Source organism: Bufo gargarizans, chromosome 2, assembly GCF_014858855.1.
Source record: "Bufo gargarizans isolate SCDJY-AF-19 chromosome 2, ASM1485885v1, whole genome shotgun sequence".
Taxonomy (NCBI): domain Eukaryota; kingdom Metazoa; phylum Chordata; class Amphibia; order Anura; family Bufonidae; genus Bufo; species Bufo gargarizans.
In genome coordinates, this window is record NC_058081.1 from 722,170,484 (window position 1) to 722,196,742 (window position 26,259).

The 26,259-nt window shown below is 43.5% G+C and overlaps 1 protein-coding gene across 1 annotated transcript in view; it reads right to left on the bottom strand.

Annotated features, from left to right (window-relative positions):
• Nucleotides 1-6,265: 6,265 nt before the first annotated feature.
• LOC122926364 (sialic acid-binding Ig-like lectin 16) overlaps nt 6,266-26,259 on the bottom strand; it is a 139,755-nt gene continuing 119,761 nt past the window's right edge. Inside the window, exons 10-13 of the mRNA XM_044277739.1 lie at nt 19,800-19,908; nt 19,484-19,514; nt 19,115-19,177; nt 6,266-6,378 (exon numbers count right to left, since the gene is read on the bottom strand). Coding sequence (XP_044133674.1) covers nt 6,286-6,378; nt 19,115-19,177; nt 19,484-19,514; nt 19,800-19,908 — 296 coding nt within the window. The 3' untranslated portion in view covers nt 6,266-6,285. The remainder of the gene's footprint in view (nt 6,379-19,114; nt 19,178-19,483; nt 19,515-19,799; nt 19,909-26,259) is intronic.

Consider the following 26,259-nt stretch of genomic DNA (forward strand, 5'->3'; position numbering starts at 1 on the left):
AGGATGTCCATAGTGTCCCTTGCATAGGACGGCAAACTGGACACAAACTGTCTCAAAATTGTATCCATATATGTGCTAATATTTGCAGTTAGGCTTCCAATGCCAGACACAATTGGTCTGCCTTTTAGAGGATGACATCCTTTGTGGAGCTTGGGCAGGCCAAAGAAGGCGGCTGTGACTAGATACTCCGGTAAGAGATATGCCAGCTCAGTTTTGTTGATTAAATTCAGTCTCCGGGCCTTGCTCAGAATTACCGATAACTAATTTTTAAAAAGCTGTGTGGCATCAGATTGCAAGCGCCTATATGTTTGTTTGTCGCTAAGAATTTCTCTACACATATTTTGATACTGTTCGTGCCCTAGGACCACAATTTAGCCCCTTTGTCTGACGGCTTAATTGCGATCGTATTGTTCTGTTTGAGTCCTTTTAGAGCCTCTCTTTCCGAATATTCTAAATTATCTGCCCCGAACGGATGTAATTCAAGGGAGCGAAGTTTGTTGGTAATGACTGTCACAAAAGTATCTATCAGAGTACTATCACTAATAGGAGGAAGCTTTTTAAACGGTAAGTGTAGAGTTGTAAATGGACTATCACCCAGATCCCTCTGGCCTTCTGTAAAGAGGTCAGCCAGAATCTGTACATCAGGCAAATCTTCTTCCTCAATCTCCAGCTCTTTCGCATTTACGGCAATCATTCGTGATGAAAAGTTTGCCATTTAAGTTTGCATGTAAAGAGGTGGAGATCTTTGACCCATCCAAAGAGATCGAATCTCTGGATGGGAACAAATGAAAGGCACTTGCGGAGAACCTGCATATCGATCTCAGATAAGATACGAGATGATAGGTTGACCACTTGTAGGTCATCTTTTTTGATGGATGGGTGGCGTTTAGAAGTTACAGTACTTCTTATTTCTCAACATGTATTGAGATGCAGGAGGGGTATTGTCTAAACCCCCTTCTCCGCCACCTCTACCTTCACATCCCTGTCTACATCGACCTTTGCCTCTACCACCATATGTATTTCTGTACAGTTGTGTGTTCTGTCCCCTACCTGAGACAATTTTTTCAGACTCTGTATCACAGTCGGAAGAGGACACTTCAGTGTCTAATTCGAGTGTATCGGTGTGCTTAACACTATAGTCAAAGACTTTGCCTTCTTTGAAGTCTCTGATATCCCTATTATAGAGAAGATATTTTTTCTCCTTGAGCTGCGCTGTATATCTCTCAGTTGTGACTTGATGGAAGGTCTTTTTTTTTTTTAAACTGAAGTACTGAATTATTTGACTTGTTCAATACTTTATTTAAGCTCTGACTCAATGGTAGAGAGCACATTTTTCCCTCATCTAGCAGTAGTTGCATTAGCCTGATAGATGACTCAATGGACTCTTTTTTCCATTTTTTTTATAAGGTCACCCGATCTCAGGTGGGCAGTTGGAACTAAGGAATTGCGTAACCCACGGCGGACAATTCTATTTTTAATATAGTTATCTAGGGATTGAACCTCCCACCAAGAATAAAGTTCTTATATGTTTGTGTGACTTGTTTGAAAGCAAATGATATGCTGAGAGTTTAAAGTGACGTGGATAGTTCTTTTTCAGAAAATACCTCTCCCGGATCTCCCATTAACTCCTCAGTATAAATGGTTACTGACAAAAAGCCTGCCATTCCCCAGTGGAACAACTAATTCAAATCGTTAAAAAAAACACCAAAACATAGTATATGGATGGAGTAGAGTTAACACTCCTGTTGGGATGGTATACGTTCCTAATAATTCATTTCTCAAAAACCTGGATAGAACGTTAAAATAAAACAAAAAATTGTTTATTAAGTAATCAAGTATAAAAAGGATAATTGGGTGTGAACCCACTTAATTCCTACACACGGGCACTGAAAGGCATATATAGGGCTCAAATGGTGGAACTATGGTCTAGAGCTACCACCAGTCAGAGCAATGGTCATATCACTGTGCCAGTAATAATATACTCTTGCAGACAGCAAAGACCAATGTGTAATATATTATGCTGTCTGCCAGGGTATATTGATTACTGGCACAGTGATATGACCATTGCTCTGACTGGTGGTAGCTCTAGACCAGAGTTCCGCCATTTGATCCCTTTATATGCCTTCCAGTGCCTGTGTGAAAGAATAAAGTGGGTTCACACCTTATTATCCTTTTTATACTTGATTACTTAATTTAAAAAAAAATGTTTTTAACGTTCTATCTAGGTTTTTGAGAAATGAATTATTAGGAACATATACCATCCCAACAGGAGTGTTAACTCTACTCCATCTGTATACTATGTTTTGGTGTTAATTCCATTACATAATTCCCTTTGCAATTCCAGCCAAGTGGGGTTTTGTAAAAAAAAAAAAAACATTCTTGCATAATCCCTTTTAATAATGCAACACACCCACAATAAAGTTTCTTGGCAGCAGATGTCATCTTCATGTCTAAGTAATATTTGGGTAAAAAAATGACCATCTGATGCTGCTGCGTAATCCAAAAATGCAATGTTTCTCAATATACTTATATACAGTTGCAAGAAAAAGTATGTGAACCCTTTGGAATGATATGGATTTCTGCACAAATTGGTCATAAAATGTGATCTGATCTTCATCTAACAACAAATTGGATTTAATAACTGGTTGAACCTCCTTTGGCAGCAATAACTTCAACCAAACGTTTCCTGTATTTGCAGATCAGACGTGCACAACGGTCAGGAGTAATTCTTGACCATTCTTCTTTACAGAACTGTTTAAGTTCAACAATATTCTTGGGATGTCTGGTGTGAATTGCTTTCTTGAGGTCATGCCACAGCATCTCAATCGGGTTCAGGTCAGGACTCTGATGGGGCCACTCCAGATAGCGCATTTTCTTCTGTTTAAGCCATTCTGTTGTTGATTTACTTCTATACTTTGGGTCGTGGTCCTGTTGCAACACCCATCTTCTGTTGAGCTTCAGCTGGTGGACAAATGGCCTTAACCACCTCCGGACCACCTAACGCAGGATTGCGTTCTGGCGGCGGTCGATCTGTTCCTCCTGGACGCATCTATGCGTCATCTTGCGAGACGCGAGATTTCCTGTGAACGCGCGCACACAGGAGCATGCGTTCACAGGATCGGGAGGTAAACGAGTGGATCTACAGCCTGCCAGCGGAGATCATTCGCTGGCAGGCTGTAGATGCGATTTTTTTTAACCCTTGAAAGGTATATTAGACGCTGTTTTGTTAACAGCGTCTGATATACCTGCTACCTGGTCCTCTGGTGGTCCCTTTTGCTGGTAGCAGCCGCATCCTCCTCTCATACAGACGCCCCCTCCTCTTGTTGATTGACAGGGCCAGCAAACACGCTCATTCTCTGCTGGCCCTGTCTGCATTCAAAATCTGGCGCCTGCGCCGTACCTGTCTTCAGTCGGCGCAGGCGCACTGAGGGGAGGACGCTCGCTCGGCTGCTCCATCCTCAAAGCGCTTGCGCCGATGATGTCACATCTACACCCGGCGTAGACGCACTCAGGAAGGAGCGGCAGAGCGAGCGTCCTCTCCTAAGTGCACCAGCGCCGACTGAAGACAGGTACGGCGCAGGCGCCAGATTTTGAATACAGACAGGGCCAGCAGAGGACGAGCGAGTTCGCTGGCCCTGTCAATCAACAGGAGGGGGGGGGCGTATTTATGAGAGGAGGATGCGGATGCTACCAGCAAGTAGCTGCCCTACTTGCTGGTAGACAGGTAATTTGCATATGATAAAAGTCTGTTTTTTGCATTATCTACTGAACCAAAATGATTAATAACATTATGTATTGATAAATCGCAGTATAGGGATTATAAGTACCCCAAAAAAACCAAAAAGACTTTAGTGGGGTGACAGAAGCCCTTTAAGTTCTCCTGCAAAATGTCTTAATAAACTTGGAAATTCATTTTTCCTTTGATAGCAATCCGTCCAGGCCCGGACGCAGCAAAGCAGCCCCAAACCATGATGCCCCCACCACCATACTTCACAGTTAGGATGAGGTTTTGATGTTGGTGTGCTGTGCCTCTTTTTCTCCATACATAGTGTTGTGTGTTTCTTCCAGACAACTCAACTTTGGTTTCATCTGTCCACAGAATATTTTGCTAGTACTGCTGTGGAACATCCAGGTGCTCTTGTGCCAACTGTAAACGTGCAGCAATGTTTTTTTTGGACAGCAGTGGAAGCTTCCTCTGTGGTATCCTCCCATGAAATCCATTCTTGTTTAGTGTTTTACATATCGTAGATTCGCTAACAGGGATGTTAGCATATGCCAGAGACTTTTGTAAGTCTTTAGCTGACACTCTAGGATTCTTCTTCACCTCATTGAGCAGTCTGTGCTCTGCTCTTGCGGGATGGCCACTCCTAGGGAGAGTAGCAGCAGTGCTGAACTTTCTCAATTTATAGACAATTTGTCTTACCGTCGACTGATGAACAGCAAGGCTTTTGGAGATACTTTTATAACCCTTTCCAGCTTTATGCAAGTCAACTATTCTTAATCGTAGGTCTTCTGAGAGCTCTTTTGTGCGAGGCATCATTCACATCAGGCAATGCTTCTTGCGAAAAGCAAACCCAGAACTAGTGTGTGTTTTTTATAGGGCAGGGCAGCTGTAACCAACACCTCCAATCTCATCTCATTGATTGGACTCCAGTTGGCTGACTCCTCACTCCAATTTGCTCTTGGAGATGTCATTAGTACTTTTTCCACCTGCACTGTGAATGTTTACATGGTGTGTTCAATAAAAACATGGTTACATTTAATTCTTTGTGTGTTATTAGTTTAAGCAGACTGTGATTGTCTATTGTTGTGACTTAGATGAAGATCAGATCACATTTTATGACCAATTTGTGCAGAAATCCATATCATTCCAAAGGATTCACATACTTTTTCTTGCAACTGTATAGTAAGTATTGTTGACTACTCCACTGATTCACAGCTCTATCTATAAAAAAACTGCTCTTGGAGATGTCATTAGTACTTTCCGTGGCACACATTGCCGCTTTCCGTGTTTTGCGGATCCGTGTCTCCGTGTATCCGCAAAACACATTGCGGACGTGTGAATGGAGCCTAATACTGTGGATGCAGGCTCAAAATGTGCCAGCCCTACGCCAATGTTGGCTGCCTCTAGCTCTGTGCGAGCAACTCCCATGTAGTGCCTTTTCTCCACAAGGAGTCTTGATGCTCTCAAAAAGAGAAACAATATACAATATTGTAGTTTGACACCATTTTCTGGCACGAAGAAGAGATCTGAGAGTTTTGAAGGCTTGCCTTATAATATAATTTATTTTAGTAAGCCATTAAGAGGTATAAAACCACAATATTTTACTTTAGCATCAATATTTTAGATGGCATCAAGACATCATACTAGTAGCTAACATGGTACATGTGCTTGCATTTTTTTCTCCGCAATGCAAGCACAGAAAACCACAGCCATGTACATCTGCAGGATTAAAATAAGCCGCAGGTGTTCCAGCACAAACATACAGTAGGTACAAGGGCTCTATTGCAGCACAAGAGGTGGCATCACTGGATTCTATTGGAAAATACAACTGGCCAGCATCCCATTCAGAACGAGTCTGTCCTACTTCTTCTGGTCTTTTTTTCTGATGACACATTCCCTTTAATAGAAAATTGTATAACTAGCAAATCTCTAAATCAATTCTTTAAAAAAAAATTGCCTGCATCCACCAGAAAAAAGCTGTAGAGTCATGGCTACCAACATATAGCAGTACAAATAGCAGACGTAAAAATGTTCCAAAGAAACCAAAAGTTTAAGATAAAAAGTTAAAAAAATTTGTATAGGGTACAAACAAACAGAAAAACACTCAAAACAAACTAAAACCAAACAGAAGAGCTGATGCAATGGGCTGTCACTAGCACAGAACCATCCCACCCAGAGGTCGATCTCTTTAAGGAGAGCTGTGATATAACTGGTTGTAGAATAGCAATAATTGAGCAGAGTTTCACATCAGAGATGTAATATGTGAACAGGACAAACATGAAAGTGTGATCACACTCACATGATTATATAACTTGGCCCATAGTTTGTACCTGTCTACCCTTCCTAGACCAGAAAGGCTCTTGAGCTATATGGGGTTTAGCTTCATTTAGAATTTGGAGGCTTTCAAAACATTTTAAAGTGGATAACAGTCATTACGACCAAGAATACGCAAGGAGAGGTTCAGCAGAGATAATTCAATGATGCCAAGAACAAGTGCAAGATATATTTTATGAACTCTACAAAAGTGTAAAAAGACCATTTCAACAATATCACAAATTTTCTTATTTTGGAAATGTATTCAGTTTGAGGTTTTCATATTCATGAGCTGCACCCACATCAGGTCCTAGAACATTGGCGGCTGCAGGGATCTCGGGCTGTAAGATAAAACAAGATACAGTCAATGATATCATCTGAATATGGAGAAATTATAAAAAATACACAGAGAAGACATCAGAAGAATTATAATTCCCAGTAATCAGCATAAAAAACATCTGAATCTAACATTCAAAAAATTCCCAGAACCATCCATACAGGGCAAATTAATGGCAACCTGTCACATTGAACATGGTCTTTGAGCTGCAGGCAGCATGATATAGAGCAGGAGACACGGAGCAGATTGAGCTATTGTTTTATTGCAGTATTATTCCTGCTCATTCTAGGCTTTGACATCCAGGTGGCGTCCTATCGATGATTGATAGCTATCTCTGTCATAGAGGGAAGACTGTCAATCACTGATAGGACCACCTCCTTGTCTTCAAAGCTCAGAATGAGCAGGAATTTAAAGAAATAAAATACAAGTTTTACGTAATCTTTTCACATAAAACGATGCCTCAATCTGCTCAGCTCCTCCTGCTCTATAACCTGCTGCCTGCAGCTCAGACGCAAGTTTCAATCTGACTTGTTCCTTATAACATACACTTCACCCCATTTGAAATCCAGTGCACAGAAGATTCCCATAAAAATCAGGACTGTTGGCAAATATTATTATAATTTTTTATTTATATATTTCTGTAAACATTTTTCTGAACATGCATCCCCGGCACCCTACATGTTCAGTGTTTGATGTCCGATTCTTCTATGGTTATTAGATTTTTTTAAAAGCAAATATAAAAAGGACAATATACTAGTTTGTGGTGTGAGATGACCAGCTTTGAAAAAAAACAAGATTTGGTGATACTGGGTCATGAGATGTCTATCCTATATTTGACTACAGTATATGAGGCCACCAAGTGGTTGTGATGCAAATTGCAGACATTTTTTTATTAACATGTTCTGATATTATTCACAATTGTATAGTGAAAAAGTAGAGTATGTAACCAAATTTGAGCCAAGATAAGCATGGACATCAGTGTTGGGCGCGAATATTCGAATCACAAATTTTAATCGTGAATATCGCCACTTCGAGAATTTGCGAATATTTAGAATATAGTGCTATATATTCGTATTTGGGAATATTCAACTTTTTTTTTTATCTGAACCTATGATCCCTCCCTGCTTCTTGCTTGTGGGCCAATGAGAAGGCTGCAATGTCTTTTTCTGAGCTTAGCAACATCCCTAGCAACCAATAGGAAAGTTGCCGACCTCTTACTATATAAGAACCTCCCCAGCAGCCATCTTCTGAAGTTTTTTGCAGTACTGAAAGAGACAGCAGTGTCATGGCTCTGCTCTGTGCCTTGCTGTGTTACATTAGATAGTTAGATAGCTTTTATATATATATATATATATATATATATATATATATATATATATATAATACAGATAGTCAGTGTAGGTTATATCCTGATATAGTGTAGCTGATTCTGCTGTCCATACATGCTACAGACATAGTGCTGTAATGTCACAACAATACTTAGTGCACCAATCAGTAATAGGCTAAAATGTGAAGTTGCACGTATTGCGCAAAAATATGTGCATCATTAATTGCAGATTTTTTGCAATCGCCAATATATTGGTGCACTTGACTCTATCTGCATATAAAGCTATTGTAATGTTCTGCCGTGCCAACCATTTTCTCCAGTCTCAGGAAATTTCTAGCAGCTTGAATAATGTAGCAACAGTGACCCACTCCGGTATTGCGTGCACAATATCCTCATCTTACATTGCCGATTTTCACACTCAAGAATATAATCGCAAATTCTCAAATATATGATAAATATTCTCCAAAATATTCGCAAAATATAGCAAATTTGAATATTGCCCCTGCCGCTCATCACTAATAGTGTTCATCGTGAACATTCTAATTGCAAATTTTTATCGCGAATATCGGCACTTCGAGAATTCGCGAAGATACAGAATATAGTGCCATATATCCGTAAAAATATTCTAGATTTTTTTTTCATCAGTAAACTCCCTTCTTGCTTGTGGACCAATGAGAAGGCTGCAATATTTTTGTCACAGCTTAGTAAACATCCCTAGCAACCAATAGGAAAGCTACTGTGCTCAGTGCTTTGCTGAGTCATCTGGATCCTTATTCAATTACATTAGATAGTTAGTTAGCTTATACAGTGGGATGCGAAAGTTTGGGCAACCTTGTTAATCGTCATGATTTTCCTGTATAAATCATTGGTTGTTACAATAAAAAATGTCAGTTAAATGTATCATATAGGAGACACACACAGTGATATTTGAGAAGTGAAATTAAGTTTATTGGATTTACAGAAAGTGTGTTATAATTGTTTAAACAAAATTAGGCAGGTGCATACATGTGGGCACCACAAACAAGAAATTAAATCAATATTTAGTAGATCCTCCTTTTGCAGAAATTACAGCCTCTAAACGCTTCCTGTAGGTTCCAATGAGAGTCTGGATTCTGGTTGAAGGTTTTTTGGACCATTCCTCTTTACAAAACCTCTTTAGTTCATTCAGGTTTGATGGCTTCCGAGCATGGACAGCTCTCTTTAAGTCACACCACAGATTTTCCATTACATTCAGGTCTGGGGACTGAGATGGCCATTCCAGAACGTTGTACTTGTTCCTCTGCATAAATGCCTTAGTGGATTTTGAGCAGTGTTTAGGGTCGTTGTCTTGTTGAAAGATCCAGCCCCGGCGCAGCTTCAGCTTTGTCACTGATTCCTGGACATTGGTCTCCAGAATCTGCGGATACTGAGTGGAATCCATGTGTCCCTCAACTTTGACAAGATTCCCAGTCCCTGCACTGGCCACACAGCCCCACAGCATGATGGAACCACCACCATATGTTACTGTAGGTAGCAGGTGTTTTTCTTGGAATGCTGTGTTCTTTTTCCTCCATGCATAACGCCCCTTGTTATGGCCAAATAACTCAATTTTGGTTTCATCAGTCCACAGCACCTTATTCCAAAATGAAGCTGGCTTGTCCAAATGTGCTTTAGCCCACCTCAAGCGGCACTTTTTGTGCTGTGGGCGGAGAAAAGGTTTCCTCTGCATCCCTCTCGCATACAGCATCTCCTTGTGTAAAGTGCGCCGAATGGCTGAACGATGCACAGTGACTCCATCTGCAGCAAGATGATGTTGTAGGTCTTTGGTGCTGGTCTGTGGGTTGACTCTGACTGTTCTCACCATTCGTCGCTTCTGTCTATCCGAGATATTTCTTGGTCTGCCACTTCGAGCCTTAACTTGAGCTGAGCCTGTGGTCTTCCATTTCATCAATATGTTCCTAACTGTGGAAACAGACAGCGGAAATCTCTGAGACAGTTTTCTGTATCCTTCCCCTAAACCACGATGGTGAACAATCTTTGTCTTCAGGTCATTTGAGAGTTGTTTTGAGACCCCCATGTTGCTACTCTTCAGAGAAAATTAAAAGAGGAGGGAAACTTACAATTGACCCCCTTAAATACTCTTTCTCATAATTGGATTCACCTGTGTATGTAGGTCAGGGGTCACTGAGCTTACCAAGCCAATTTGAGTTCCAATAATTAGTTCTAAAGGTTTTGGAATCAATAAAATGACAACAGAGCCCACATGTCTGCACCTGCCTAATTTTGTTTAAACAATTATAGCACACTTTCTGTAAATCCAATAAACTTCATTTCATTTCTGCAGGTGGATGGCATCAGAATGGTGGCAGCAGTACATGGCCAGTAGTAATGGCCCATTTTGCAGAATATTCTGGTGTGGCAGCACACTACAGTATGATTGTTAGTGGCAGAATGATCTATTCTGTAGTATCAGTCACCGGTGTCTTGAAATCTTGGTTGATACTTGCCTTGCCCAATAGAGAGGTTATTCTCTCAATATTTCAGGAGGAAAGGCGAGTTTTCTTAGGGGTAACTATGCCCACGGCCGAACTGAACACTCGCTCCGATGCTACACTACTGGCCGGGCAGGAAAGCATGCCCATGGCAAACTCGGCCAGTTGCAGCCCCACTTCAAGCTTGCAAGCCCAGTAATCCAGGGGATCTTGTATAATGGGTGACAGGGTGCAGTCCAAGTACTCCAGACTGAAGTTTCTGCATATGGAGTTGATGCTTCTGCCCCCCCCCCCCAGTCATACCATTGGAGCATGAGCGCAGAGGGTACCCCTGGTCAGACCTTCCTGAGGATGGGTGATGGCGCTCATAGGAAGCAACCAACTGACTACACAGCATGTCTCTATAGAAGTCCATTTTTACATCCCTCTCAAAAGGTCTTAAATATGCCCCCATTTTTGACCGGTAGTAAGGGTCTAACAATGTGGATAGCCAGTAGTCATCTGCCAAATTCTGACAATGAATCTGTCACTACACAACATGACAGCATATATCTGTCCATTTGCACAGAAGACTCGGATGGACTACCTGCTTCCATTTGCACTGCATACTGCCAGGGTCCGTCAGTGTCATCTGTGTCGTCTTCATCCTCCAGCTTCTCCTGCTCCTCCTGCTCCATTCCTGTTGCTTAAGCAGATAAACCACCTAGCTATGTATAATATTCCAGGGTTTTATTTCCTCCTCCTCTGGTACTTTATCCCATTTAGGGCTCAGGTGGCCATGAAATGGAGGTGCCACGCCTTCTGTCCCCTCGCCAATCAGATTTGTCAGCATCCTCTCCAGAATGTGAAGTGGAATGACATCATTCATCTCATAGTTCTGCCGACTGACAAAGTGTCATCCTCAAAGGACCTAAGTAGGGATGAGCGAACTCGAACTGTATAGTTCGGGTTCGTACCGAATTTTGGGGTGTCCGTGACACGGACCCGAACCCGGACATTTTCGTAAAAGTCCGGGTTCGGGTTCGGTGTTCGTCGCTTTCTAGGCGCTTTTGTGACGCTTTCTTGGCGCTTTTTGAAAGGCTGCAAAGCAGCCAATCAACAAGCGTCATACTACTTGCCCCAAAAGGCCGTCACAGCCATGCCTACTATTGGCATGGCTGTGATTGGCCAGAGCACCATGTGACCCAGCCTCTATTTAAGCTTGAGTCACATAGCGCCGCCCGTCACTCTGTTTTGATTAGCATAGGGAGAGGTTGCGGCTGCGACAGTAGGGCGAGATTAGGCAGATTAACTACTCCAAAGGACTTGATTAATCGATCGATCTGCAGCTGTGGATCATTGAGCTGCTGATACTCAATTGCTCACTGTTTTTAGGCTGCCCAGACCGTTTGTCAGTCACTTTTTTCTGGGGTGATCGGCGGCCATTTTGTGTCTTGTGGTGTGCTGCGACCAAGTGAATCCAAGCTGCGACCAAGTGCATTTAACCCTCAATGGTGTGGTTGTTTTTTGGCTAAAGCCTACATCAGGGTGAAGCTGTCACACCAAGTGCATTTAACCAGCAATAGTCTGTTTATTTTTTGGCCATATACTACATCAGGGGCAAGCTGCGCCTGTCACCAAGTGCATTTAACCCTCAATGGTGTGGTTGTTTTTTGGCTAAAGCCTACATCAGGGTGAAGCTGTCACACCAAGTGCATTTAACCAGCAATAGTCTGTTTATTTTTTGGACATATACTACATCAGGGGCAAGCTGCGCCCGTCAACAAGTGCATTTAACCCTCAGTAGTGTGGTTGGTCAAGCTGTCACACCAAGTGCATTTAACCAGCAATAGTGTGGTTATTTTTTGGCCATATCCCAGTCTAATTCTGTCAGTAAATCCATACCGGTCAACCAGCGCCTAAATGCTAGGCCTCAAATTTATATCCCGCTAAATCTGTCGTTACCGCTGTACTGTTCTGGCTGGGCAAGTTATTTAGTGTCCGTCAAAGCACATTTTTTGTTCTGGGTTGAAATACAATTCCCAATTTAGCAATTTCCTAATTTAGTGGTTTCTGCTGTATCAGAGCTATTTGAAATCTATTCCTAAAAGGGTATATAATATTCAAGGTGCACATAGGGTCATTCAGAATAACTTCACACACACGCTACTGTGCATTTCCAAGTCTAATTCTGTTAGTAAATCCATACCGGTCACCCAGCGCCTAAAGACTAGGCCTCAAATTTATATCCCGCTAAATCTGTCGTTACCGCTGTACTGCTGTGGCTGGGCAAGTTATTTAGTGTCCGTCAAAGCACATTTTTTGTTCTGGGTTGAAAAACAATTCCCAATTGAGCAATTTCCTAATTTAGTGGTTTCTGCTGTATCAGAGCTATTTGAAATCTATCCCTAAAGGGTATATAATATTCAAGGTGCACATTGGGTCATTCAGAATGACTTCACACACACGCTACTGTGCATTTCCAAGTCTAATTCTGTCAGTAAATCTATACCGGTCACCCAACGCCTAAATACTAGGCCTCAAATTTATATTCAGCTAAATTTGAATACAATACTTTGTGCCAAATAATATTTTTGTTGTTGTGGGGAACGATAACAATGAGGAAAACATCTAGTAAGGGACGCGGACGTGGACATGGTCGTGGTGGTGTTAGTGGACCCTCTGGTGCTGGGAGAGGACGTGGCCATTCTGCCACATCCACACGTCCTAGTGTACCAACTACCTCAGGTCCCAGTAGCCGCCAGAATTTACAGCGATATATGGTGGGGCCCAATGCCGTTCTAAGGATGGTAAGGCCTGAGCAGGTACAGGCATTAGTCAATTGGGTGGCCGACAGTGGATCCAGCACGTTCACATTATCTCCCACCCAGTCTTCTGCAGGAAGCGCACAGATGGCGCCTGAAAACCAACCCCATCAGTCTGTCACATCACCCCCATGCATACCAGGGAAACTGTCTGAGCCTCAAGTTATGCAGCAGTCTCTTATGCTGTTTGAAGACTCCGCTGGCAGGGTTTCCCAAGGGCATCCACCTAGCCCTTCCCCAGCGGTGAAAGACATAGAATGCACTGACGCACAACCACTTATTTTTCCTGATGATGAGGACATGGGAATACCACCTCAGCATGTCTCTGATGATGACGAAAGACAGGTGCCAACTGCTGCGTCTTTCTGCAGTGTGCAGACTGAACAGGAGGTCAGGGATCAAGACTGGGTGGAAGACGATGCAGGGGACGATGAGGTCCTAGACCCCACATGGAATGAAGGTCGTGCCACTGACTTTCACAGTTCGGAGGAAGAGACAGTGGTGAGACCAAGCCAACAGCGTAGCAAAAGAGGGAGCAGTGGGCAAAAGCAGAACACCCGCCGCCAAGAGACTCCGCCTGCTACTGACCGCCGCCATCTGGGACCGAGCACCCCGAAGGCAGCTTCAAGGAGTTCCCTGGCATGGCACTTCTTCAAACAATGTGCTGACGACAAGACCCGAGTGGTTTGCACGCTGTGCCATCAGAGCCTGAAGCGAGGCATTAACGTTCTGAACCTGAGCACAACCTGCATGACCAGGCACCTGCATGCAAAGCATGAACTGCAGTGGAGTAAACAACTTAAAACCAAGGAAGTCACTCAGGCTCCCCCTGCTACCTCTTCTGCTGCTGCCGCCTCGGCCTCTTCTGCTGCTGCCGCCTCGTCCTCTTCCTCCGCCTCTGGAGGAACGTTGGCACCTGCCACCCAGCAAACAGGGGATGTACCACCAACACCACCACCACCTCCGTCACCAAGCATCTCAACTATGTCACACGGCAGCGTTCAGCTCTCCATCTCACAAACATTTGAGAGAAAGCGTAAATTCCCACCTAGCCACCCTCGATCCCTGGCCCTGAATGCCAGCATTTCTAAACTACTGGCCTATGAAATGCTGTCATTTAGGCTGGTGGACACAGACAGCTTCAAATAGCTCATGTCGCTTGCTGTCCCACAGTATGTTGTTCCCAGCCGGCACTACTTCTCCAAGAGAGCCGTGCCTTCCCTGCACAACCAAGTATCCGATAAAATCAAGTGTGCACTGCGCAACGCCATCTGTGGCAAGGTCCACCTAACCACAGATACGTGGACCAGTAAGCACGGCCAGGGACGCTATATCTCCCTAACTGCACACTCGGTAAATGTAGTGGCAGCTGGGCCCCAGGCGGAGAGCTGTTTGGCGCACGCCCTGCCGCCGCCAAGGATCGCAGGGCAACATTCTTTGCCTCCTGTTGCCACCTCCTCCTACTCGACTTCCTCCTCCTCTTCTTCCACCTGCTCATCCAGTCAGCCACACACCTTCACCACCAACTTCAGCACAGCCCAGGGTAAACGTCAGCAGGCCATTCTGAAACTCATATGTTTGGGGGACAGGCCCCACACCGCACAGGAGTTGTGGCGGGGTATAGAACAACAGACCGACGAGTGGTTGCTGCCGGTGAGCCTCAAGCCCGGCCTGGTGGTGTGTGATAATGGGCAAAATCTCGTTGCAGCTCTGGGACTAGCCAGTTTGACGCACATCCCTTGCTTGGCGCATGTGCTGAATTTGGTGGTGCAGAGGTTCATTCACAACTACCCCGACATGTCAGAGCTGCTGCATAAAGTGCGGGCCGTCTGTTTGCGCTTCCGGCGTTCACATCCTGCTGCTGCTCGCCTGTCTGCGCTACAGCGTAACTTCGGCCTTCCCGCTCACCGCCTCATATGTGACGTGCCCACCAGGTGGAACTCCACCTTGCACATGCTGGACAGACTGTGCGAGCAGCAGCAGGCCATAGTGGAGTTTCAGCTGCAGCACGCACGGGTCAGTCGCACTGCGGAACAGCACCACTTCACCACCAATAACTGGGCCTCCATGCGAGACCTGTGTGCCCTGTTTCGAGTACTCCACCAACATGGCCAGTGGCGATGACGCCGTTATCAGCGTTACAATACCACTTCTATGTCTCCTTGAGAAAACACTTAGGGCGATGATGGAAGAGGAGGTGGCCCAGGAGGAGGAGGAGGAGGAGGAAGAGGGGTCATTTTTAGCACTTTCAGGCCAGTCTCTTCGAAGTGACTCAGAGGGAGGTTTTTGGCAACAGCAGAGGCCAGGTACAAATGTGGCCAGCCAGGGCCCACTACTGGAGGACGAGGAGGACGAGGATGAGGAGGAGGTGGAGGAGGATTGGGATGAAGCATGGTCACAGCGGGGTGGCACCCAACGCAGCTCGGGCCCATCACTGGTGCGTGGCTGGGGGGAAAGGCAGGACGATGACGATACGCCTCCCACAGAGGACAGCTTGTCCTTACCCCTGGGCAGCCTGGCACACATGAGCGACTACATGCTGCAGTGCCTGCGCAACGACAGCAGAGTTGCCCACATTTTAACGTGTGCGGACTACTGGGTTGCCACCCTGCTGGATCCATGCTACAAAGACAATGTGCCCACCTTACTTCCTGCACTGGAGCGTGATAGGAAGATGCGCGAGTACAAGCGCACGTTGGTAGACGCGCTACTGAGAGAATTCCCAAATGTCACAGGGGAACAAGTGGAAGCCCAATGCCAAGGCAGAGGAGGAGCAAGAGGTCGCAAAGGCAGCTGTGTCACGGCTAGCTCCTCTGAGGGCAGGGTTAGCATGGCAGAGATGTGGAAAAGTTTTGTCAACACGCCACAGCTAACTGCACCACCACCTGATACGCAACGTGTTTGCAGGAGGCAACATTTCACTAACATGGTTGAACAGTACTTGTGCACACCCCTCCACGTACTGACTGATGGTTCGGCCCCATTCAACTTCTGGGTCTCTAAATTGTCCACGTGGCCAGAGCTAGCCTTTTATGCCTTGGAGGTGCTGGCCTGCCCGGCGGCCAGCGTTTTGTCTGAACGTGTATTCAGCACGGCAGGGGGCGTCATTACAGACAAACGCAGCCGCCTGTCTACAGCCAATGTGGACAAGCTGACGTTCATAAAAATGAACCAGGCATGGATCCCACAGGACCTGTCCGTCCCTTGTCCAGATTAGACATTAACTACCTCCCCTTAACCATATATTATTGTACTCCAGGGCACTTCCTCATTCAATCCTATTTTTATTTTCATTTTACCATTATATTGCGAGGCTACCCAAAGTTGAATGAACCTTTCCTCTGTCTGGGTGCCGGGGCCTAAATATATGCCAATGGACTGTTCCAATGTTGGGTGACGTGAAGCCTGATTCTCTGCTATGACATGCAGACTAATTCTATGCTGACATGAAGACAGATTCTCTGTTACGGAACCTCTCTCCTCTGCCTGGGTGCTGGGCCTAAATATCTGACAATGGACTGTTGCAGTGGTGGCTGACGTGAAGCCTGATTGTCTGCTATGACATGCAGACTGATTCTCTGCTGACATGAAGCCAGATCCTCTGTTACGGGACCTCTCTCCTCTGCCTGGGTGCTGGGCCTAAATATATGCCAATGGACTGTTGCAGTGGTGGCTGACGTGAAGCCTGATTCTCTGCTATGACATGCAGACTAATTCTCAGCTGACATGAAGACAGATTCTCTGTTACGGGACCTCTCTCCTCTGCCTGGGTGCTGGGCCTAAATATCTGACAATGGACTGTTGCATTGGTGGCTGACGTGAAGCCTGATTCTCTGCTATGATATGAAGACTGATTCTCTGCTGACATGAAGCCAGATTGTCTGTTACGGGACCTCTCTCCTCTGCCTGGGTGCTGGGCCTAAATTTATGAAAATGGACTGTTGCAGTGGTGGGTGACGTGAAGCCTGATTCTCTGCTGACATGAAGCCAGATTGTCTGTTACGGGACCTTTCTCCTCTGCCTGGGTGCTGGGCCTAAATTTATGAAAATGGACTGTTGCAGTGGTGGCTGACGTAAAGCCTGATTCTCTGCTATGACATGAAGACTGATTCTCTGCTGACATGAAGCCAGATTGTCTGTTACGGGACCTCTCTCCTCTGCCTGGGTGCCGGGGCCTAAATATCTGAGAATGGACTGTTCCAGTGGTGGGTGACATGAAGCCAGATTCTCTGCTATGGGACCTCTCTCCAATTGATTTTGGTTAATTTTTATTTATTTAATTTTTATTTTAATTCATTTCCCTATCCACATTTGTTTGCAGGGGATTTACCTACATGTTGCTGCCTTTTGCAGCCCTCTAGCCCTTTCCTGGGCTGTTTTACAGCCTTTTTAGTGCCGAAAAGTTCGGGTCCCCATTGACTTCAATGGGGTTCGGGTTCAGGACGAAGTTCGGACCGGGTTAGGATCCCGAATCCCGAACCCGAACTAAGCAAATGGCATGTGTCACACATGAGCTACCATTGGCTAATGTGGAAGTTATCATTGGAAGTAGACCTGTCTGTCTGCAGCATTAAAAAATCATTGACCACCTTCTTCTGCTAATAAAGTGGGTCAAATATATGGAGTGTGGAGTTCCAATGGGTGGAAACATTGCTTTTCATGTGATTTTGTAAAAGAGCATTTTTCCTTTGCAGCTTAAGGACGGCATGTTTTGCATGGTAAGAATGGCTGAAGTGCATGCACAGTTTTAACAGCCTTTGCAGTTCAATGGAAGACTTGAGGAACCAGGTGACAATGAGATAGAAGACATACACCATGTAGGGTGCATGGGTTCACCATCCCTGATGCAGCGCTGACAAAATGTTGTTCCCATTATTAGTAACCATGTTTCATATCTCCATTCGGCGAGGAGACAGCCAGTGTTTGTTTTCTTTATTGATGACGCCGAGCAGTTCATCCCAGTGTGCTCTGTTCGCCAAGGCTGTCCAGGTGCAGAACTGCATGACAACTTTGAAGTGTGTCTTGAGAGGAGGGTAAGAACAAGGTGGAGGATGAGGAGACAAAGGAGGACATTGGCACAAAAAGCCCAGCATTACAATGCAGAGGCGGCATTGCCACCACCTGGCCAAGTCGCTGGTGTGCCTGGTCCAGAATAACATTTACCCTGTGGTCTGTGAATTACATATATTGTCCTTGACCATAGTTTCAATTTCATATATCAGCGCCGGTGTGACCTCTAGTAGACACAGAGAGGCTTAAAGACTGGCCCACCTTCTGCTCAATGTACGTGTGCAGGAAAACATGGCCAGGTGTAGAAACTTGGCCAGGTGCATGTTCAGCTTCTGCACCATTGGAGTGCATGCATACCATTGTCTTTTTGCAATTGCCTCGGTGATCGATTATCTAATAGTGACACTTTATGTGTTGACACAGGGCTGTTATGACAATATTAGCTCCCTGGGCATGCCTCAACTTCTGTCCAGATATCCTGCCTGCTGCCACTGTAACGTCCCTCCCAGGTAAGTGTGGTGTTTTCTCACCACCACTGCGTGATGCCTGCCTGCCACTGCTTTTATGAACCCATGCACTACTAGTGTGTTCCTCACAAACAGTCTCCCAAGTAGCAGACAGTGTACCCCTCCCACGTTTGGCTGCAGATCTCCCACTGCTTTCACAGTGCTGTCTCTCTATGCTCTCCCTGCAGTCTCAAAAAACTCTCCCTATGATCTCCCTGCACTGTCCTTGCACTCTCCCTATCGAATATTCTTCTGATAATAGCTTTCTGCAACACTGTCTTAAACACCATGATGGCTAACCTTCGGCACTCCAGCTGTGGTGAAACTAGGACTCCCAACATGCTCCATTCATTTCTATGGCCAAGCAAGTGTAATTCTTGGGAGCTGTAATTTTACCACAGCTGGAGTGCCGGAGGTTATCCATCACAGCCCTAGTGCATGAGCACTTGTCACGTTTCTCCCAAAGCTCAGCTCACAGTGAAATGGAAGAGACTGCATGAGATGAGGCTTTCATAGGGCTGTGACATCACAGGGGATGGCTATCTGCAGATTGGCTGGCTGCACAGCATTATGGGTCATATCACGTTCTCGGGCTTCTTACTTCAATTCATTCAATAGTTACCTTCAGCTGATCATATGTACTTGTAATACCTGACAACCTCAGATCAGTATATGTGTCATCAGTCTGCAGGAACAAAAAATGCAACTTAATTAAAACTGTACCAGTAATAATTAAAACTTTGAATATGAGAGGAAACTTTCATGTGTTGTTATTAGAAATATAAAATGTGATTTCTAAAGTATCTCTTCTTATCCAGAACCAATCTTAATTTCCATCATTTACTTTGTATACTGCTTATCATCTATTTTCTGCAGCATTGGTGCTTTTTGGTAGTTCTCCATCTGGCAATCCCAGGACCCAACTCAATGACATCCATATCGCCTAATAGAGCAAGTGGAAAAGGATTGTCTTCATTAGCTTGTCACATACCTCAGCGTTTGTCGGCTTCTTCTGTCTTTTTCTATGGAAAAAAATAAAGGTGTCATAATTATTAAACAACATTAAACAAAACATTAGGAAATGTTACAATTACAGTTAAATGTTTTCTAAAGTATTGGATAAATCACCATTAATCTGTAAGCTGGCAGAAAGTGTTCATTCTTTCTCCAGTGCCCCCACGGGGTAAATGAAGTATTACACTGCGTTCATGAAATCATTCTATTGTCAATGTCATTTATGAAGCTTTTGGGAAGTAACGGCAGCTCAGTGAAAAGTGAAGCGTGAAGACATTATTAATATACATCACCTCCAGCAAGCAAACACCAGCAATGCAAGCACCAGCAGGAAGCAGATTGGTCCGATCTTTGCAAAAAGGATAAGGAATTTGGATCCTCCAAAATTATGTGAATAGATACCTAATATAATAGAGTAAAATGTGAGCCATTAAGAGAAAATAATCAGACATAATTATACCCCAGGCTTGTATACTCAGGATTGTATGTATCATCAAAAAGTCTTCTAAAAACAATATTAACCCTTTGTGTATCTGGATGTAACTGCCGGTCTGAGCCGTCTGAAGGGTTGTATGGAGCAGACTCATAAGGTGATCCTGTTCCATAAACTGCCAGTGCCTTCTTCATAATACAGCTGACACCATCCAACAATGGCTGAGATTGAAGGTAACTCTCTAGATATTAACCCTTCAGATACTGCAGTCAATTACAACTAAAATATCTGACAAGTTACTTAGAAAGAAGGAGGAAGAAGAAAGAATAAAAGAAGAGGAAAAACAAGGAAGAAGAAGAAGAAGAGGAAGGAAGAAGAAAGATTTTTAAAATATAAATTAATACAAATTAAATTACCAAACTGACAAGTTACTTAGAAAGAAGAAAGAAAGAAAAAAAGAAGGAATCTTTGCAAAATATAGAAAATATTTAACTTAATAAACATTTTTCAGAACAAATAAGGCAACTGAAAATGTCTGAAGTCTTAGAATATGAAAATATATAAACTGCACATTGAATGCTATAATGTGGGGGAATAAATGAGCGGGAGATTTAACAAGACGGACACAGAAAGCTGCGCTGCTGGAGGATTTGTCTAATATACAATGAGGTGCGAGCCTTGTCATAAATGAGGCTCATCCTCCGGCAGTTTGTGACCTAAAGAGGAGTCTGTGACAGCTCAGATCTGCCGTAGATTTCTGGCTGCACTTGTACCAAAAAACTAAGATTTGTACCAGCTGCTGGTTAGGCCTCCTTCCCACCATTTTCACGTCTCCTTTAGCAAATGTGGCTAGGGTGGAGTAATAAAACAGGAGATGCAACTTTTTAAAAAAAAATCTCAGTTAAATTATTGAAAACCTATATTGTGCGACTTCTTATTGTCACTTTTTATGCGCAAGGGAGACGATAAATCTACAACTGAATCTCCATTTTTAGGACTTTTTTTTACAGTATTCACTGTCCCTGATAAAATGATATTAATTCCTACATAGCAAATACTTAGCTGCACATAATATTTAGCAGAATGACTACCCATAAAATATACCGTAATCAGTATAGTAATACAGTTATACAGTAGGCTGACAGTAGAACAGTGCCGACAATAACCTCACCATTTCTATCAAACAGCATAAAAAAAAGCACATAAATCAAAAACAGCTTCCACATACACACGAAAACCAATGGGACTAAAACAAAAGTATTACAAGCTTTATTAATCAAAAATAAATATTCGAATCGCAAATTTTAATCGCGAATATCGCCACTTCGAGAATTTGCAAATATTTAGAATATAGTTCTATATGTTCGTATTCGCAAATAGTGTTGAATATTCTAATCACAAATTTATCGCAAATATATTACATTGCCGATTTTCGCAATCAAGTAAACAATGACTGGAGATCACGAAATCTCGAATTTTCTAATTTATGGCGAATATTCGACCCAAAATTTGAGAAATATCGCAAATTTGAATATTGCCTATGCCGCTCATCACTAAAAATGACAGGATGGGGAAAGATACAGAGAGCATAGCGAGGGGCGTAATACCAGATAAGGTGATCCGTGTCTTGAAATGTCTATTGTGTAAGTGGGGCTACTGGAAAAATCACAATACTGACAAATACTGTACATTCAACAAAAATATAAACACAACACTTTTGGTTTTGCTCCCATTTTGCAAGAGCTGAACTCAAAGATCTGAAACATGTTCTACATACACAAAAGACCCATTACTCTCAAATACTGTTCACAAATCTGTCTAAGGCCTCATGCACACGACCGTTTTTCAGGTCTGCATCCGAGCCACAGTTTTGGCGGCTTGAATGCGGACCCATTCACTTCAATAGGGCCTCAAAAGATGCAGACAGCACTCCGTGTGCTGTCCGAATCCTTTGCACCGTTCCGTGGCCCCGCAAAAAAAATATAGCATGTCCTATTCTTGTCCGTTTTGCGGACAAGAATAGGTATTTCTACAATGGTCCACCTGTTCCATTCCGCAAATTGCGGAAGGCACACAGGCGGATTCTGTGTTTTGCGGATCCGCGGTTTGCGGACCACAAAAAACGGCACGGTCGTGTGCATGTAGCCTAAATCTGTGTTAGTGAGAACTTCTCCTTTGCCGAGATAATCCATCCCACCTCACAGACAGATTAGAAAGCATGAATATTGCACAGGTGTGCCTTAGACTGCTAACAATAAAAGCCCACTCTGAAATGTGCAGTTTGATCACACAGAACAATGCCACAGATGTCGCAACATTTGAGGGAGCGTGCAATTGGCATGCTGACTGCAGGAATGTCTACCAGAGCTGTTGCCCGTGCAATGAATGTTCATTTCTCTATCATAAGCCATCTCCAAATGCGTTTCTGAGAATTTGGCAGTACATCCAACTGGCCTCACAACCGCAGACCATGTGTAACCAGCTCAGCCCAGGACCTCCACATCCAGCATGTTCACCTCCATGATCCACCCGGACAGCTGCAGCAACAATTGGTTTGCACAACCAAAGAATTTCTGCACAAACTGTTAGAAACCATCTCAGGGAAGCTCATCTGCATGCTGGTCGTCCTCATCGGGGTTGGACCTGACTGCAGTTCGTCGTCATCGTAACCAACTTGAGTGGGCAAATGCTCACATTCAATGGCGTCTGGCACGTTGGAGAGGCGTTCTCTTCACAGGTGAGTCCCAGTTTTCACTGTTCAGGGCAGATGGCAAACAGCGCGTGTGTGTCGTCATGTGGGTGAGCGGTTTGCTGACTAGTGTTGAGCGCGAATATTCGAAAAGCAAATTTTTATCTTGAATATCGCAACTTCAAAAATTTGAGAATATTTCAAATATACAGCTATATATTTGTTTTTCGAATATTCCCAATTTTTTTTCCATCTGAAGTCATAATTTCTCCCTGCTTCTTGCTTGTGGGGCAATGAGTCATTGGCCCACAAGCAAGAAGAGCGAGGAATCATTCATGACTTCAGATGGAAAAAATGACGAGTATTCTAAAAAACGATTATATAGCACTATGTATATATATTTTAGAATATTCATCATTTTTTTCCATCTGGAGTGAACACTGAACACTGTTCACTTCAGATGGAAAAAAAAACATGAATATTCTAAAAAACTAACATATAGCATTATATAGAATATAATGTTATATATTCGCTTTTCAGAATAATCGTAATTTTTTTCCATCCAAAGTCATGATTCCTCCCTACTAAAATTGCTTTTGGGCCAATCATGTGTTCAGATGGGAAAAATTACAAATATTCTAAAAACGAATATATAGCATTATATTCTATAGTGCTATATATTAGTTTTTGACCCACGCCTGTATTGATTGCTTAATATTAAGCGATCATTACCTTGCCGATTTTCTAGTTAAAAAAAAGAATGTAGAATATAACGAATATTACAGTTCGCAAATATTCAACAAAATATTAGCAAAATATTGCGAATTCGAATATTGCCCCTGGCGCTCATCACTATTGCTGACGTCAGCGTTGTAGATCGGGTGGCCCATGGTGGCGGTGGGGTTATGGTATGGGCAGGCGTATGTTATGAACAACGAACACAGGTGCATTTAATTGATGGCATTTTGAATGCACAGATATACCGTGACGAGATCCTGAGGCCCATTGTTGTGCCATTCATACACGACCATCACCTCATGATAATGCACGGCCCCATACTGCAAGGATCTGTACACAATTCCTGGAAACTGAAAACATCCCAGCTCTTGCATGGCCAGCATACTGACACGAACATGTCACCCATTGAGCATGTTTGGAATGCTCTCAATCGGCGTATATCGGCAACTTCGCACAGCTATTGAAGAGGAGTGGACCAACATTCCACAGCCCTCAATCAACAACCTGATCAACTCTATGCGACGGAGATGTGTTGCACTGCGTGAGGCAAATTGTGGCCACACAGGATACTGGTTTTCTGACCCCCCCAGTAAGGCTAAACTGTGCACATTTCAGAGTGGCCTTTTATTGTGGACAGTCTAAGGCACACCAGTGCAATATTCATGCTGTCTAATCAGAACCTTGATATGCCACACCTGTGAGGTGGGATGGATTATCTTGGCAAAAGAGAAGTGCTCACTAACACATATTTTAACAGATTTGTGAGCAATATTTGAGATTAATGGGTCTTTTGTGTACGTAGAAAATGTTTCAGATCTTTGAGTTCAGCTCATGCAGAATACGAGCAAAACCGAAAGTGTTGTGTTTATATTTTTGTTCAGTGTACAATAGTATAAGATCCCACAGAAGGGATACAGATTGATAAATATACCAAGGCTATACAGTACAGACCAAAAGTTTGGACACACCTTCTCATTCAAAGAGTTTTCTTTATTTTCATGACTATGAAAATTGTGGATTCACACTGAAGGCATCAAAACTATGAATTAACACATGTGGAATTATATACATAACAAAAAAGTGTGAAACAACTGAAAATTTGTCATATTCTAGGTTCTTCAAAGTAGCCACCTTTTGCTTTGATTACTGCTTTGCACACTCTTGGCATTCTTTTGATGAGCTTCAAGAGGTAGTCACCTGAAATAGTTTTCACTTCACAGGTGTGTCCTGTCAGGCTTAATAAGTGGGATTTCTTGCCTTATAAATGGGGTTGGGACCATCAGTTGCGTTGTGGAGAAGTCAGGTGGATACACAGTTGATAGTCCTTCTGAATAGACTGTTAGAATTTGTATTATGGCAGGAAAAAAGCATCTAAGTAAAGAAAAACAAGTGGCCATCATTACTTTAAGAAATTAAGGTAAGTCAGTCCCAAAAATTGGGAAAACTTTGAAAGTGTCCCCAAGTGCAGTCACAAAAACCATCAAGCGCTCCAAAAAAACTGGCTCACATGCGGACCGCCCCAGGAAAGGAAGACCAAGAGTCACCTCTGCTGTGGAGGATAAGTTCATCCGAGTCACCAGCCTCAGAAATCGCAGGTTAACAGCAGCTCAGATTAGAGACCAGGTCAATGCCACACAGAGTTCTAGCAGCAGACACATCTCTAGAGCAACTGTTAAGAGGAGACTGTGTGAATTGGGCCTTCATGGTAAAATATCTGCTAGTAAACCACTGCTAAGGACAGGCAACAAGCAGAAGAGACTTGTTTGGGCTAAAGAACACAAGGAATGGACATTAGACCAGTGGAAATCTGTGCTTTGGTCTGATGAGTCCAAATTTTAGATTTTTGGTCCCAACCACCGTGTCTTTGTGCGATGCAGAAAAGGTGAACGGATGGACTCTACATGCCTGGTTCCCACCGTGAAGCATGGAGGAAGAGGTGTGATGGTGTGGGAGTGCTTTGCTGTTGACACTGCTGGGGATTTATTCAAAATTGAAGGCATACTGAACCAGCATGGCTACCACAGCATCTTGCAGCGGCATGCTATTCCATCCGGTTTGCGTTTAGTTGGACCATCATTTATTTTTCAACAGGACAATGACCCCAAACACACCTCCAGGCTGTGTAAGGGCTATTTGACCATGAAGGACAGTGATGGGGTGCTGTGTCAGATGACCTGGCCTCCACAGTCACCGGACCTGAACCCAATCAAGATGGTTTGGGGTGAGCTGGACCGCATAGTGAAGGCAAAAGGGCCAAAAAGTGCTAAGCATCTCTGGGAACTCCTTCAAGACTGTTGGAAGACCATTTCAGGTGACTACCTCTTGAAGCTCATCAAGAGAAGGCCAAGAGTGTGCAAAGCAGTAATCAAAGCAAAAGGTGGCTACTTTGAAGAACCTAGAATATGACATATTTTCAGTTGTTTCACACTTGTTTGTTATGTATATAATTCCACATGTGTTAATTCATAGTTTTGATGCCTTCAGTGTGAATCTACAATTTTCATAGTCATGAAAATAAAGAAAACTCTTTGAATGAGAAGGTGTGTCCAAACTTTTGGTCTGTACTGTATATAATGTAAATAGCAGATATACTGACTATGTCATTTTGGTGTTGTTGCTATATAATGCTAAAAAGGGTCCAGAATAAATTATATTGCAAAAAAGCGGAGTGTAGCCGATTCACATGATTATGCTAAATATTCATGGTTATGCAGCAACATCACAAACACAAAATAGCATATATATTAATGACAAGTCAGGCACCTACAGATATAAGAGGATATGTCCTAAGAATAAAAAGATAGCATATATTATTCTAATAAGGCATAACCTGTGACATGGTTAACTGAAAAACTGGAATGCCGCCTCAAGCGCAGACACCTCGACGCGTGCC